We start from the raw sequence: 18,104 nt of genomic DNA on the forward strand, positions 1-18,104 counted from the left end.
TAAAAGCACAGATGACAACTAATACATATTTCATATTGTTACACTGTTCCATCTCAAAATCAAAGTGGATGACTTTGAAGGGGACAGAAGGTGGCCCAAAACTTCCCGTTGGGGTTGATGTTCCCTTTCCCACATTGTGCTGTAGGCAAATTATGCAACCCTGAACATAGCGCTGAGCAATTTTCAAAATTTTGTCATTTGCCCAAACTTTCTCTAACATTTTCGTAACCATCCGGGCACATATATGTGTAGGGCCATTGGCCATGACGAACATCATCTTCACGTATGCGTCAGGAAGTAGCCATTTCCCTTCAACTATGTCCACCCAACACCCATCATCATCGAGTTTCCCCAAGCCCTCAGCCCACCTCTTGGATTCTTCTAATGTGGCATCGGCTTGGATATCCCGTACGCACCCAACACCCTTGTCCATTGCATAGGCATTTACAGTCTCCCTTGAAACATACATCTCCGTAAAGAGATTGGTGGCAGTCTGTTTAGATATCTGATCAGCGAAAGCATTCCCTTTTCCGATATCATCTATAATCTTTCGATGTGCTGCACATTTCACGACTGCTAACTGAGTAGAGAGCGCAAGCGCTGAGAGCAGTTGTACTATTAGGGAGCCATGTTGGATCTTTGTACCATGTGAAGTTAAGAACCCTCTCTCTGACCAAAGTCTCCCAAAGTTGTGAACCACCCCAAAGGCATACTGACTATCGGTATATATGTTTACTGTAAGCCCTTCGGAAAGTTCACAAACTCGGGTCAATGCTATAATCTCTGCGGCCTGCGCAGAGTTATGCGTGATTCTCTTGGTTTCCACGACCATGCTCAATGTAGTGATTGCATAAGCAGCTGTGGATGTACCATCCGGAAGTTTGAAGCAGGAGCCATCACAAAACAGCTCTCCTTGTGCATTGTTCAAAGGAGTGTATTTTAGATCAATTCTACCCTTTGTCTCCTGTTTGGTAGTATACAGACAGTCATGTGACTCTTCGTCATTGCAAGCAGTATCTTGTGGGAAAAGTAAGATCTAACCCTGATGGTGCCTCACTCTGTAGATGTTCTACTGAACAGAACCCAAACGCAACACCTCACTTCCACATGGTTGACGAGATATGAATTGATCTTGTTTGCCCCTCACATACAAATTAAGAGGTGTTGTGTTCTTAATCCCGCTGAACTCCGGCTGAATTTACACACTCCACCACGTTCAGCCAGAATGACATCTAATGCCATCCGGTTCTGGAGTGCTACTGATCTTATTGCTTTTTGTTCTAATGTCATATTATAGAGTATGTCTGTGGTCCGGTTGATGGTTCTCTCCAGTACTCTCGCTAGTCTTCTGATATCTTCGGAATTCGCTATCTATCCCCAAAATCGCACTAATGATTTTGCCACATCTCCCAAGACCTGTGCTGGAGTGTCACCATTCTCGTCCCGCCGTGGACGAGCCTTTGAAACCTCTACAGTACTATAGGATTACTACTGAACTCAGCCGGATTAAGAACACAACACCTCTTAATTTGTATGTGAGGGGCAAACAAGATCAATTCATATCTCGTCAACCGTGCGGAAGTGAGGTGTTGCGTTTGGGTTCTGTTCAGTAGAACATCTACAGAGTGAGGCACCATCAGGGTTAGATCTTGGCCTAGGACCATTCCCTCACTCTGTTTTACAGACGCAGCAGCAGCAGCAGCGACAGCTCGCAAAAATCTTGGCATAGCGCATGCTACAGGATCAAGGGCGGAAGAAAAGTAACCGCATGGCCTATTCTTCCCTCCATGTTCCTGCGTTAATACAGCCAAAGCACATCCATCACATTCATGCACAAACAACACAAAGGCCTTTCCATAGTTTGGTGTGCCCAAAACTTGTGCCAAGCACAATGCAGTCTTGAGCAGATCAAATGATTGCTGGTGTTCCGCGTTCCACGGCAATGGTGAAGAAATGCCCTTCTTCGTCAAAGCCAACATCGGTTTAATCACTAGTGAGAAGTTTGGGATCCACAACCTACAGTAAGAAGCCATTCCTATGAAGGCTCTAACTTCCTTCTGTGTATTTGGGACAGACATGCCAGAAATTAGTTTTACCCTTTCAGGTGTCAATCTTCTTCCCTCCTTTGACAGGAGATAGCCTAAATAGGCGACCTCCTGACAACAGTATTGAAACTTTTTAAGCGAAGCTTTGTGACCATGTTTAGCCAGATGAATAAGCAATAACACAGTGCCCTCCTTATAAGCGCTCTCAGAGTTGGCAGCTAAAAGCAGGTCATCAACATATTGAAGCAGTGTACAAGTAGAGGGCAATTCAAGAGTATCAAGCTGTTCTTTCAAAGCCCACTATAAATGCTAGGACTTTCCGTGTAACCTTGAGGTACACGGGTAAAGGTGAACGAGCGTCCCCCTAAGGTGAACGCGAACAAGTATCTACTGTCCTTGTGTATAGTAATACTAAAGAAAGCATTCTTCAGATCCACAACACTAAAGTAAGTAGCTGTAGCCGGAATCATAGTTAATATTGTCGTCACATCAGGCACAATTGGAAATTGCGCAGCAACGACTTTATTAATGGCACGCAAATCAATTATGAAACGGAATGGAATTGCATTATCACCTTTTTTGTACATGGGTAAAATTGGACTATTGCACAAACTACATGCAATTTCCTCAATCACCCCGCGATGCACAAAATCGGAAATGATGCATTTCAAAGCTTGCTCGCCCTCAACTGAAATCCTATACTGTGGAATGCGTGGCAGCTTTATTCCATGTTTCAAGACTATTTTGACAAGCTCAATCTGTAAAACACCGACATCATTGTCATCAATTGCCCATAAACACTCTGGTACATCACTAAATTCTGGTGGCAAATGTCTGGTTAAGAACTGAGAGACAGAAAGTTGCTGGGGAGAAATAGTCAAACGCACTCCATCAGAAGAACAATGAATTACCGGATTTAATTCTTTCAACATATTCAACCCCAGCAAATTCTCTCCACAATTCGAAGTCAAAAGGAATGGACATTGTTCCGTGAAGGGACCCAAAGAGATATGTACCGGTGAAGAAATTGGGCAAACAACTTGTGTGCCAGAAAACCCTACAGAAACATTGGTTTGCCTTGACAGTGGAATGTTTGGAACCCGAGAATGATCAATGCAACACTTATGTGCTCCATTATCTATCAAGAATAGATGTTTCCTATTTCTCACTACCTTTTCAACGTAGGGACCTTTCTGATTGACGGGAATAGGTGTAGGTTCCAAACCCTGCTTTGGGCAATCCTAACGAAACAGAATATCGTCAAAAAGAAGTTCTTCAGATAGATATGCAGCAGAAGGATGATCAAATATATTTCTAGTATCCACACTCGGAGTCTGATTATTCTGTGAAAAAGGTTGCTGAGGATCCTGTGCATACTGACCTCTACCAGGGCCCCCTACACCCGGGTGACCTCTGGATCGTCTACCCAAATTTCCGAATGTGTTATTCAACCTTTGTCGAAGGACGGGGCATTGTGCACGCCAATGACCCTCTTGTCGCCAATAGGCACACTGGTTAATGTTCACAGGACCCAAGGGCACGTTTCCTTGTGGAATATACTGACCCCTAATCTGCAAACTACCACCTCTAGGGCCCCTAACAATTTGCTGTAATAAAACTTTAGTCTTCAAGTCACCCTTTCTCTTCTCGACTCTTTCCTTTTCATTATTGACACGATTCTCATAGTACTGAGCCATGTGCAGTACTTCTGATTGGGACTTCGCCTGCCAAGCGCTCTCAGAAGACATTGGGCCTCATTACGACCCAGGCGGTAAGGGGTTTACGGCAGCGTAAACAGCGCCGACCCTTACCGCCTGAGTACGAGGTCCCTTAGCGCCATGGAGGTTTTAACACCTGCTTTTAGCAGGTGTTAAAATCCATGGCGCTAAGGGACCATGGAGTTAATTACGCCACCGTAATTTACGGTGGCGTAATTAACGCCGTCCCCACTCCCATTATGCCCTATGGGGCAAAAATGGGAATGGGGAAGGGTAAATGGGGATTGGGGACTTACCGCCCCGCCGACCTCGGAATGGGGCGGTAAATCCGCCTACCACCATGGCGTAAACATAGTTTACAGTACCATAATCATCAAGAAATAATGTCATTTGCGGACATTGAAGGCTTAACGACAAATAGGGCGGATACGCTAGGCTTCACAGCCGAAGAGGCGAACGAAATCCTAGGTCTCATTACCGACAGTGGATTCAGTGCAACAAGTAACAAGAAACAGGATCCAACTAGCCAAATAAAACAACTAGAATATCTGATAAGAAAGGAGATCAATCGTAAACTACATGCGATAACACTGGGGAGATATCATAAAAGTCAAAGAATACCGAGAGGCCTGCGTCTACAATTAAGGCCCACCTTATGCAGAGAGAGTAAAGCTTTCGTAAAGAAATGGGAGGCTATACTAAATAAATGCTCTTTGGATCTGATTTTATTAACCATACAAGAACTGGTCAAAGACCTGAAAGATCTGGGAGAGGAGATCTTAGAACTTGAGAAGTCTTTAGTAGCTACACTAAATAGAGAAGAAGTAGATTCCATCTTGGAGGATATCAACAAAAAATTATCGGGGTACAAGACGGATTTAGAAGCCAAAAAAATCCGAAAATTCAAACGGGATACTTACGATTATCTAAAAGATGAAGTTTATACATGGATGGATAAATATGGTCCTCCACTAAGGCAACCAAAACAAAACTTCACAAGTGAGACATCTAGTTCTGGAACTGATACTGAGAGAGAAACACAGAATCAAGAAGAAGAAGCTACACCAGGAACATCAAGTACAGCAGGCACAACGGAAACATTAAATAGAGAAAGGGAGCCTTTTTTAGGATCAGGAAGAAGAGAACAAGAAGGGGGAAAAGGAAGGCAAAAGCCGAATACGAGACAACAACAGAGGAGAACATAGTGATTAATTTGTCCTCCAGAAATCTAACCCTGTCTGAAATCAAAACATTACAAAAGGGACTCAGTTTTGTGCCTACATACGACAGCACCCTATTTGATTCTAAGATTGAACTATATAAATTGGTGCGAAAAATGAAACTGAAAGTCTTCTTTAGTGAATTAGAAGAAGAGAATCCTAGAGACATAGAAGATTCAGATTTCAAAGAATTCCGAGGAAAGAGCAACTTTATCCCTCCAATAACAGTCCCCTCGGTGGACATCTTCCAGAAACAGGTCACAAGAGACCTTGAGAAAATCAAATTCAGACACTCGAGAAATCAGAACATGAAACCTCATGAGTTAGAACTCATTAAAAACTTATATGGAGACGACAAGATAACAATACGGTCTGCTGATAAAGGAGGAGGCTTAGTTCTACTCAATACCAGCGATTATGAAGAAGAATGTTATAGACAGCTTGGGGACATCAACACCTATGCGTTATTAGACACAGATCCTACAGAGGAGATTCGGGGCAATTTGGACAAACTTTTGGAAAGAGCAGAAGAATTGGAATGGATAAATCATAATACAAAGAAATTTCTGACAAATACTCATCCAAAAATACCACATTTTTATACTCTTCCGAAGATACATAAGGATACACAGAAACCTCCGGGAAGACCTATAGTAGCCGGAATTAACAGCATCCTCGAACCACTCGGTAAATACATCGATTATTTTTTACAACCTTTGATTCAAAAAACAAGTTCCTATATTAAAGATTCTACTCATTTCTTACAATACCTAAGAACTGTTCCATTCAACAACAACAATATCTGCTTCACAATAGACGTCAAAAGCTTATATACATCGATTCCCCATGACTTGGGCAGAGAAGCGGTGGAGTGGATGCTCCTGAGGGAAGGAGAAATAGCTGCACAAAAAGAGTTCATCATGGGACTGTTGGAATTCATTAGTAACAATTCATACTTCCAATTCAAAGACGAATTTTACCTACAGGTTGCAGGCACTGCCATGGGAGCAACCATGGCCCCTTCATATGCAAATTCCTTTATGCACAAGTTCGAAACAGATCATGTCCTGACAAACAACTTATGGAATCAAGATCTCATCATTTGGATCCGGTACATAGATGATATTTTTGGCATCTGGAAGAGCACAGAATCACAACTATTAGAATTTTTTGGATATATCAATAACATAGACCCGCGGATACAGTTCACATACGAATATTCACGTGAATCCATTCACTTTCTAGACGTTGAGATCACTGTCACAGAAACAGAATATCAAACTACTATCTATCGGAAAAGCACAGATAGGAACAGTCTGCTACACAGACTAAGTTTTCATCAACCGAGTCTGATCAAGAACTTACCTTACAGTCAATTGCTTCGAGTGAAAAGGATTGTGAGTAACCAGAGTGAATACGAAAGAGCTGTAAAAGAGATGGGTAAGAAATTTCTGGCCCGCGGTTATTCAACAGAGGAAGTTACATCAGCAGAAATACGCACGGTTTCACAGGATAGAGAAGAGCTACTCAAACCCAAAATACACAAACAAGATATTTGTCCTCCACTGGTGTTTGTATCGAAATATTCACGCCAAAGTAATCGGATTAAGTCAATCATAAAGAAAAATTGGAACACTGTAACATGCGACAAGAGGGTAGAACACCTGTTTAAAGAACCCCCAACATTTGCTTACCAGAGAAGTTCCAATTTGAAAGATAGATTAGTCCACACTAGACCCCCACAAAAGAAGAGAAGCACAGACCGCATAGGTACATTTCCATGCCTCAACTGCAGCAACTGTGGATATATCATGAAAGGACAAACCATAAATCACCCATATACTGGAGAAAAAATTAAACTGAAATGCTATGCCACATGTGACACGGCAGGAATTATATATGGAATTAAATGTCCCTGTGGTTTATACTACGTCGGACAAACACAACGTACAGCAAAGATCAGGTGGAACGAACACAGATCTTGCATCAGGAACAAGACTGCAAGCTCTGCAGTAGCAAGACACTGGCAGAGTAAACAACACAATCTGGCACAGATCAAATTTGTAGTCCTGGAAAGAGTCCAAAGAAGAGAAAGACATGAGGATCTACAGAAAAGAATTGATCAACGAGAAACGTTCTGGATAGACAGACTAAGTTCCCTCACACCAAAGGGAATCAACGAAGAGATTAATTATATGTGTTTTCTCTAAAAAAGTTAGATTCATGGTTTCTTCGGATGGAGAAGCGCTATGAACTGATATTTAGACACAACTGAGGACACATGGCAAATATGTGATTGAGCTTGATGACGGATTTTTGTTTTGTTTTCTGTATTTTACATAAACATGCACTAATTGCACATTATCAAATGAATATATAAAAATACGTGTATGGGTCACATGATCCACTCCATATAACCAGGTTCTAACCTAATTGAATACTTATATGTGTTGACATTTACAGAACAGGTGCATGGTTATAGAATGAAGTCACGTATATTGTTTCACTAATTGCTTAGACTTTCTCCTCCCCATTCCACACAAGTTAATTCCATCATTAGTAACACACCACATACACACACCTTGTAGCCATGGGAACAGTCCCGCCCCCCTGCGCCTTCGTAGGGCGGTGGGTCCCGAGGCGTACGGGCGTACGTGCTGCTGCCCGACGCCCCGCCTAGGTTCCCATGACTACCCTTAAAAGCATTATTGGCCGCGCGCAGTTCACTTTCGCCTTCACAGCGAGCGCGATCGGTCCTGCGCGCGAAACATACGTGAGCAGGTAAGAACCTCTCTGGCTCAAATAGTTATATTCTTGGATATAGCGATAGTAATAGTAATACTTATTACCCCTCTGATAATTAACAGGAATATTGGAGACGTTCCACGAACGCATTTCACAGGGGAGGACAACTCACAATTAGCAGGTACAGTGCACGGGATACAAAGATGTTAAAACACTATGATTGATTAGAGATATGACGTGTGTTGACATATTTCTAAATTTATTATCATTATATTTTTTCCCTACATGTTCAACATCTTTTTGGATCTATTTGGGGTATGTGTTTTGCTTTATTTTGAATTTTCGATTGTATCTATATCTATGTGTATTGCGATGAATGTTTAATGTTTACATTATGCAGATTCTGCACTCACTTCAGTACAGCCCTGAAGATGGTCTCAGACCGAAATGCATTGGCATATGTACTATTGTGAATAATTGACCTATGGATTTTGAGTTGCCTCGTAATATCAGAAATATAAAACCAAGGAATGTGAATTAAACATTTTTCTTGGAAAACGTTGTATCATTTGGAAGTATATTTTGTTTGACATTTAATTATTTCACGCAAGAACTTTATATGATTGAGCAACCTTATTTAAGGTCAACTGAGAAGCACCAGTCTTAAGTACGGTATTTTTACCTTACTTTTTCTTGCAATTGTAAACATAGTTTACGCCATGGTGGTAAAGTCACAGCCCAGGCGGTAACTTACCGCCTGGGTCGTAATGAGGCCCATAATCTGTGACTGGATGTCAGGCAGCAATCCACGCACAAATTTATCTACAAATAATCTTTTCCCAGACTCTGTGCCTAAGTCTTGTCCACTGAAATCCGAGAATACCTGTTCAAACCGATTAAAGAACTTGGTAGCACCCTCAGAATGTTCACAGCAACTGCATTTGTTGCAGGATCAGCCGCAATCTCAACCTTCGGGACAAATGTCGGAGGAACCACTCTCATAAGCAACTGAGAAGTAGGCAACTCCGAATGCTTACTAAGCAACAGAGCCAAATCGAGCGCTAAAGCAGCCGAAGAAGTGTCAAGTGAAAGCTCTCTTATAAATACTCAATAAATCTGTGGGACAACTAATCTTTCTCTTTACACATTCATCCTGTAGGTACACTATCATTACCTGTATCACTTTCCTCTGCATTTCTGGCGTATGCTGACTATATGTGTCATATACCTCAACTAGAGTTATCGACATATCTGAGATCCATCTAAGCACGTCTTTCGTACAAATTCGTACTTCCTCAGGTACCGATTTATGACAAAGGAGGAACCGTTTCTGTACATACATACTTTCCCCATCGTTATCCTCATTCTGCAACCTTTCCAACTCCTTTCTATACTCAAATATCCTCTCAACATGCTCATTTACTTTCTCCACAGTGTCTCTTGAAAACGCTAAAGTGTTCAAATCCCTCAACCCTTGTGGAAGATCTGCAATATTTAATTTTCCCCACATTACACATAAATGGACCCTTAAACCCTCAATGAAAACATTTTTCTCCGGACAATTATCCATATTAGAAAGTGTGGCAAAAACATTAGCTCGATCATCCCTCTCCATACAATTCTTAGCCCATGAAATTAAATCACGTTTCTTCTCTGGAGGTACAGTATTACGAGTAACAACCCTTGACCCCGCACCCTGATCGACTACAAGTGGTACAGGACTACTTCGAAGAGAGGGAGCAGGTAAATTCAATGGAGGTACTGTTACTGGTGCAGTAGGAAGAGGCGGAGGAGCAGGGGGAGGAACAACAACTGGAGGAAAAGGAACAAAGGGTGGAACAGGAACAACAGGCAGAGCAGGAAGAGCAGGAAAATAGCAGAAAGAGGCAAAACAGCAGGAAGAGGAACATACGGAGGTGGCGCAGTGGCACCAGGCCTTCGCTCATTTAACAATTTGTCAATAAATTCGTCAGAAACATGAAGGTCTTTGGAAGGATAGATTTTCTGAATACCAAGTGAGAAAGCCCTATCCATATTCCTAACTGACTCAGACTGTTTGTCTTGGTCATATAACAACGCTTTTTCGGCGTTTGTTTTATGATGGCGCGCATGTTTTTCTCTACTCTTAAGCTGCTGCAAAGCTTCTTTTTTCCAATTCTGCAAAACATCGAATGCTGCAGGTCTAGCCTTTTTCTTTAACAAGATTGACTCTAATTACTCAATATGAGGGATTTTAAAACTACCATTGATTGGCCACTGAAGTTCGGAAGCATGTCTGGTTTGTCTGTGCCAAATATCATAAAACACTCTACTACCAATGCCATGCTTACAATACATAGTAGAAGCCAGCGATCCCTCCTGTGGTGACAGATGGCTAAATTCCAAAGATTGCCTATCGCTGCGGAATAACACCCTGAAGCAGGTAGACAATTTCCCAGGCATATCAAAATATTGGTGTTACCTGGTCAATAATTGTATTTGCAGATACAATGCGCCAAAACAAATTATGTATGTATGTATGTATGTATTTATTTTTTGTATAGCGCCGATAGCCCGTGGGCATCAGGGCGCTTAGGCAAACAACGAAAAACAAAACAATACAATAGGAACGTCTGCGCTAAGCCATGAGGTGGTCATAATCCCCCGTATCCCAGGATCAGGATATTTAAGACTCGGGTCACGACTCACCTGATCAAGCCTAAGGAGGTCCGATCGGATTTCAAAATCTTTTTCTAACAAATACTACCTTGTGTTTGGTGATTTCGACAAAACTGCCCACCTCGATAAGTGGACCCTCGTCAAGATGCCGTCTCGGACCACAAGCTAATCGTCCAGGGATTGGGTCGTGCAGCGCTGCTGAGGTGTCACGTCTCTTTCAGAAGGGGCCCCTATTTTGTCACACTGTCCGATCCCGGTCCGATAGCCCGTGTCAACCTTCAACAATCCAGCATCAATCTTGAGGGTCCCTATTCGGGCGCCAACTGTGAAAACAAAGAGAAAATATCGAGGCTGATTACCCCATAAGGAAATACACCGAACACAGGTTACAAAGGAGCATACAAAGATCTTTATTTTATACTGAACAGTTTCAAAGGACGAAAAAAACAGATAGCTATCGGCCCTCAGTGCAACACAACGAACTCCAGCATGGTTCGATGTGCTCAGTGAGTGGGACTGTACATTAGAATAGTCGCACTTGTATACCCTTTGAGAACATGATGTCCAACCTTACTGTGAGTTAATATTTCGTTAATACATTATGGATCTAGGGTTTGTGCCGAGTTCACACATCTATACGCTCTAGAATTTGCCTTTAATACATTCGCCAACAAGCCTCAATGGTAACAGTGTATTTTAGGATTTCTCATATAGCCGTCTCAAACATTAATACAATGTAGTTTAAACAAGTGTTCGTAGTTCAGTATTTGGATACATTGTTCTTAACATATGCTCGCAGATTAGTTTCATTGGCACAAGTAATCCTTTACACACAGGTCAACGTAGGACAAGGTCTCAGTTCATGACCCTAACAAGTGGCCTGCAGGCAAGTTACACATTAGTTTGTACACAGAGGTCAAGACGGCCATGTTATATTCGAAATGACACTGTCCACCATTTTAGCTCACAGGGTGACTTTGCAGAGAGAACCTAAACTGGCGGATTGACCGAAAATGGCAGTTTACATTGATTCTAAGGTCAGGACCTTGCAACACGGATTTCTTCGCAAGTGGCTTACAAGCAGCTTGGCATAGGCCAATATACATCTATTCATCACAATAGGAGGCACAATATCATTTCCCGTTTGACAGTAGCATGGCTGGTAGCATGGCAGTCATGGTGCTTTAGGATTCAGGCTCCCAACTGCAACTCACAGCCTATACAAGATGATAGTGGTGTTTAGAAATAAAGAAACTCATTAATAAATGTTGCGTAAGTTATCCCATTCTTTCTTAGCTTTTGTAATACCATACGAAATGATCTAATGTTATGGTATCCTAGGTAATGAACATGTACCTTATGTACCATTATCTTATGTTATTTCATAATTTCTTTATATTATATTCCATAATGCAATGTTTTGTTATCTTATGCTGCCTTGTGGCCTCTTTTATTTTCATATTTCACGTTATATTATGAAGGGTTTGCATAGAGCCTCCCAGGCACAGACTGTGCATTCATGGACGGGCCTAAAGAAGAAAGCAATTTTTTACAGTAGCACCCCTGTTTGCAAATACATGTATATATTTTTAATGTAATTTCAAGGGTGAAATTAGGCGGGATGAACAATGAAAAACCTCACCTCTCTCCCTCTCAAACCCTACTGCCAAGTAATGAACATTCTCCGAGCTACTGGAGAGTAGAAATGTACTTTTGAAGCTGGTAGTGAACAAAACATGCCACAAGCCGTGTTCGCATCCAAGGAGGCGCCATCTGTTGACTGACATCACTCATGAGGGAGGACGCCTACTGATGATGTCACAGACAGGGTGGGACTGGGCAGGTCGGGGAAGAACGTGGGAGCATATCTGTCAAACGGGTCTTGTATACAGTGGTCGAAGTGGGCGGGAGCGGTTGGGAGCGGTGCTCCTCTACTTTTTAAAATTAAGTTTGACTATTCCTATACTTTTATTTTGAAAATAAACCATTCCGTAATGGTTTCGTTTCAAATAAAAGTTGAAACTTGCCCTGTACTGATCATTCCCTTAAACAGCCGGCGCATTTGTCTAGGGGTTTATGTGACGCATCGGAGGTGGCGTGGTGATGGGGTTTCTGGGGAGCAGCGACAGGCCAGCAGGGAACCTAGTTCCACTACTTCTTTTCATCCACTTCGACCACTGCTTGTATATATGAGGGAGGACGTCATCTTTGTTTGACGTTTGGTCAGTCTTTTCGTCTGTGGGTTTTATGTGCGCCCTGAGGTTTATATGGGTGTGTGGCACGTTACAAGCATTAAATAATAATAATAATAATAATAATAATAATAATAATAATAATAATAATAATAATAATAATAATAATAATAATACTGATGATGTTTGGGTTTGGGGAGAATGCAGGGCAGGTTTGGGAAGACAGGGAGAGCACATCTGTACAACCTGGTCTTGGGCAATCACTGCCACACATTTAGAGGGCTGTTGCGCTAAACTCTCCTGGAACACGGCATAGTTGTTGCATCTAGCTGCCAGGACTGCCCCAAAGTATCCGATGCTCCTAAAACAGTGTCAATTCCTGTCATCTCCAACATCAGCTGATGCTACTTCCTTACTTGCCTTCTACAGGTCACTCTCGTTTGTCACAACACTTGGATGTTTCTCCTTCGTTGTGCTGGGGCTGATGTTCTACGTCATCGACGTGAAGCACTGGTGGGGCGGTCAGCCATTTATTTTTCCAGGTACGTTTTCAGATGGTATTACAGGAATTGTGACATCATTACTGAAAAATTACAGAGCTTTCACCATCACTGCTGGGCAATTACAGGGGATGTAACATCACTTCTGCATGATAACAGGGCAGCTAATACCACAACAGCACAATTACAAGACACTTGGATCCTGTAATACACATTGAATTAAAGGACATGTTATATCCATACTCACAGTTAACATGTTGCCCAAGCACTGCACAATTTTGGGGCGTGTGACATCATAGTTGCAAGAAGCCAGGACTTATGATAGCACAGATATGCAGTACATATCGGTGGGGAGAATTGTGCGAAATACCTCTGGACTCCACTACGGCCACTCGAATGGAATGAAATGTATGTCACCTGTTTTCTTTATGCCGGTGGTGCTGGCCGCACAAGTGTGAGAATTGAATCAAATTGGTCTTAGACCTTCTGACATCTGATTGGCCAGAAGGCATATGCTCCCTATCCAATCGGTGTGTATGGAATGTTTGTGTGTCCTTATTAGTCGAAAAATGTGCCCTCTCTGGTTGGGCACGCATCCTTATCTTATGCCCCCTTTCTTAAACCCTTGTTTTTTTGTGCCTTTCCTGCTGGTTCCTAACAACCCTGTCTCTCCGTGCCCTTTTGTCTTTCTTTATGATTTCCCTTCCTTCCCTCCTTTCTTTACTCGAATATGCTTGCCCACTCCAGGACCAAGTACTGTTATTCTCTTTTCTCCTTGTTTAACCCAACTCAGCTATTTTCTTTTTTAACATCTAAAATCAAACTTTGTTAACACTTTCTGTACTTTATGTGTTCTCTATTTCCTGTTCCAGAATCTTGCATCAGCTACAGTTATCCCCTCAAATACATACATCATTCAAATCAACAAATAAACAGCCCCTGCCTTGCATCGAGCCACCCGTCAGGCATAGAGTTCTCATTTATCCTTCTGCAAACTTCTTATGAACACAGGAAGGGTGGCTGGGACATTATTACCTCCTCACCGCCGCTGACCTAAAAGAGAGATTTGGACTCACTGCACAAAAATCCCAAACTCGCTTGAAGTGGAAAACGTTGCTTTAATGTGACAGGCCACAGCTTACAAACACACGCTAACCCGGCTTCCTGGCCCTACAGTCTACAGATCAAATAACAATCACCAAAACAATGAATTAATAAACAATTAAACAATTCATCACTCCCTGCCCCTTATTCCCTCTCCTCAATTCCTCACAACTTTATTCCCGCTTTCTCCCCCATCTTCTCCCTGAGGCAAGGCCCCTCCTTCTTCAATACCTCTTCCCCCTCTTTGTAGCCCCCGGGCTAGCCTGTTCATGCAAACAGCTCCACCCCCCCACCTTTACGACGCTACTACCCCTTATTGCGTCCCACAAACATCCTTGATAGGGCCATGTCCCCAGCACCAGAAAACCCTTCCAATGAGGTGCTCTTTCTACCCCACCCTCCTTAACCCCCCAATACCTTGTACCTCCAACCCTTTATGATAGCTTCCACTGCCAACCTAATGTCCAACAAATAGTCCTGGTTCCCCAGAAGTGACAAATGAAATCCATCTTGCCGAAACAAATCAAAAGCCTCATATTTGAACTCCGGGTGCACAAGTATCTGCACCCCCCAGGACCTACAGAACTTCAACATCGCCATGTTAATCTTCTTCCTCGTCCGTTCCACCGCCCCTCCTTTACAGCTCCCCTCCATGCCCTCCTTGGCATCAACTTGGCCCAAACAAATACAACCCCTGGCCAAATCTCCCTCAACCAACTAAGGTCCCTCTTCATCTTCTTTAACAGTGCCACCCTTGTCTCCTTAACCAGACCGTTCTTCCCTGCATGTATCACCAGAGCCGCTGGCACCCCATGAAGCTCTCTCATACCCACCAGCATAGGCAACAGTTGGTCCTGCCTGAGCCCCACTCCCACCCAAGACCATCTGAACAAAGCCGAATAATAACTACACCCTAACTGGGTACCGAAACCCCTTTTTGCGGCATCTTTCCCTCCCTATTTCACGATGAAGTGTCCGCATATCCATATATGAGGCAATTCACCACTAATCTGAAAAAGAAAAAGACAATGAGCCTCCCCTCTGATGACCCCCCACACCAGCCCTTTGCTTCCTAAGAACCTCCTTCCCCGAGATCTCTGATGTACCCTTTATACTTTACCGAACTCCAGCACCCAGGCTCTTCACCTTCTCTTCAGACAAACCTAGGCTGCTCCCTTCAGACGCTGCCCCCATCCTAAACTAATGAGTCTTGAAATCCTCTGCCTTCTCGCCCACTGTCAACAGAGCCCTCCTCATCACCCTCCAAACCTGAGCAACCATCACCCCCTCCCTGTCCTCATGCTTAAAAACTAAACCTTCTCTTCCCCTACTTCTCTCCTGCCATGGTAATCCTGCTCACACCGGACACAACTCCCTACTACCACTATCCAAATGCACCCCAAAACCCCCTGCCCAACTGATCCATCTTTGATTTACAAATTTTGATAACCACTCTGTCCTCCTTCAACCACATAAAACACAGCGAAAACATGTCTCTTTCCCATGGTGACCAGCATATGCCCTCAAGAACCTGAGACCACCTCCTTAACAGGACCGCTGACACTGGCCTCCTGCAGTCCTTTGCCTTCCACTTACCCCTTGCCCATCCTTCCAATGTCCTATGTGCCATCTCCCTCCCACTAGGCTGAAAGCCCCAGAACCACTTCCCATAAAAAGCAATGCCCAGCAGCTTCCCTGCTATCGTTTCCCTGGACTAACCCCTACCCACACAGCTCAATATAAAGTCGATCACATCCTTCCTCCTTCTCTCCTTCGCATCCTCCATCCCGTTCCAACTGCACTTTCCCCCCATAGAAACTCCAGTCATGCTCTCCTGTATGTAGCCTGCGATGCTGGGGCCAGTGAATGCTCTACTAAATGCAGGGCTCTCAATCTCCTAGCTGCCACAGTTCCTCCAGGATCCGGTGTCCCTCCACCTCTGCTTCCAGTGCCAGCTCACGGAATCTCATCCACTGAAAATGAGATAATGCATCTGCGATATCTGCGATGCCGTTTTCCTTCCCTGGCACATGCATCGCCCTAAACACCACATTCCGTTTCAGGTACCTCAGTACAAATTCCCTCATTAGCCTAGCCACCCTCTGGTACCTGGCTGACTGCTTGTTCACAATGTTAACCTCTGCTTCATTATCCACGTTGAAATTCACTGCATTATTCCGCAACTCTCTGCCCTATAAGTCCAATGCCACTAGAATCAGGAAATATTCCAGGAAACCTATGCTCCTCCTCGTCCACTGCTCAGGCCACCCCTCTGCACACCATCTACTCCTCCAGTACACGCAAAAGCGTCCCAAGCCACTGGGTCCCCTTACAGCTACATAGACACACCATTACATTCCTCCAGAAATCTCAGCCATACCCTACAATCCTCTCTCACAGCCCCTGAAACCGTCACCCTTTGATGTGAGTGGCTTGCCCCTTGCCAAAGAACGGGCCATATATGTACAAAAAGTGTGACCCGGAGCCACAACCGTACGTGCAGAATTGAGGTCGCTGCATGTCCACCAGCATCATTTTATGCACCGCTTTCACACTCTCCAACAACTATACCAGCTTTCTCACCTTGTCGTCCGGCAAGCGTGAGGTCAAACCCATGTAATCCAGCTCAATTCCTCGGAAAATCAGAACCAATGCTGCCCCCCCCCAGTCTTATCTTCTGCCAATGGCACTCCCAACTCGAGCATAAACAGCTGAAAAACCTCCAGCATCTGCTGGCACTCCTCCTCTTCACCCACCCGACTGATAAGCAACAAATCATCCAAATCGTGCAAAACTCCTCCAAAACGGTATGCAGTGATGAAATCGCAGCAAAAATTTCGCCTGTACAAAAAAAATCGCTGCAAAAATACAGTGGTTTGACCCAGTAAAGGTTTATCCCATGATACCATTTAAAGTGAGCGGGGTTTGCAGGGGTGTATTCCACTCCCCTTAAATGGTATAATGGGCCCAGGGGTTGAGGGGGTGTCCCCCACATTATTTACATGGATTGCGGTGGCAAAACCACAGCCTTTTTGCCGCAATATTTTGTGTCAACTGCCATTTTTGCCTCAATTTTAACACCTGGAACCCCCAAAACCAGAACTGTAAGTGAAAACCCACTGCAGAAAGGAGCTAAAATGCTCAAACAGTCCACATGACACTGCGCAGCCCATCGGTAATGCTTTGTCCGTGTAAATTTGACTCTCAAACTGCACCCCCAGCAACCAAAAACCCCCCGGATGCACCGACAACAACCGAAAAGCTGACTTGATGTCACACTTGGCCATAAAAGCACCACACCCTTACTTCCTCACCAAACCCACCGCCTGATCCATACTTGCATAGTACACCCCGCAATCCTCAGGGGCAATTAAATCATTCACAGACATGCCCTCTGTCCTTGACAAGTGGTAAATCAACCTGAACTCACCGGCTACTTTTTTAGGCATAACCCCTAAGGGGGACACCAGCAAATCACCCAGCAAATCTGGAAACATCCCAACCACCCTTCCCTCAGACACCTCCTTCTGCGGCTTCGCCCTTACCACCTTCAGATTTTCCCATGCCGACATCAGGTTTTCCACCCACCCCTGCATCCTTGGCCCTTTGTACCCTTCCTGGAAACCCACACCCAAAATCCTGGCCCCTTCCCTATCCGGGTAAAAACAGAGCCATTCCTCCAGAACATCCACCTTAACTGGGGTATAAGCCTTTCCCCACAACACCTCGCCCCACCCTCTACCTCTCTCTCTCTCTCTCTCTCTCTCTCTCTCTCTCTCTCTCTTGTCACATTGAGTGATGGGATGCCGTCCTGCGCATCTGCTGCACTCATGTCTGAATTTGCACACCAGCCTAGAGAAACCTTCTTTATTAAAGGCCTAGCATGCAGCGTACGGCTGTCCCCTGCCTCCTTCCCCAGCCC

General features: G+C 43.9%; 1 protein-coding gene across 1 annotated transcript in view; it reads left to right on the plus strand.

Moving 5' to 3' along the window:
• The window catches only part of LOC138473094 (heparan-alpha-glucosaminide N-acetyltransferase-like), a 1,171,537-nt gene that overhangs the window by 1,130,062 nt on the left and 23,371 nt on the right, over positions 1 to 18,104 (plus strand). The window contains exon 12 of the mRNA XM_069611600.1: positions 13,008 to 13,120. Within this exon, the coding sequence (XP_069467701.1) occupies positions 13,008 to 13,120 (113 nt within the window). The remainder of the gene's footprint in view (positions 1 to 13,007; positions 13,121 to 18,104) is intronic.

This window comes from Ambystoma mexicanum, chromosome 8 (assembly GCF_040938575.1).
Source record: "Ambystoma mexicanum isolate Mex_15411 chromosome 8, UKY_AmexF1_1, whole genome shotgun sequence".
NCBI lineage: Eukaryota > Metazoa > Chordata > Amphibia > Caudata > Ambystomatidae > Ambystoma > Ambystoma mexicanum.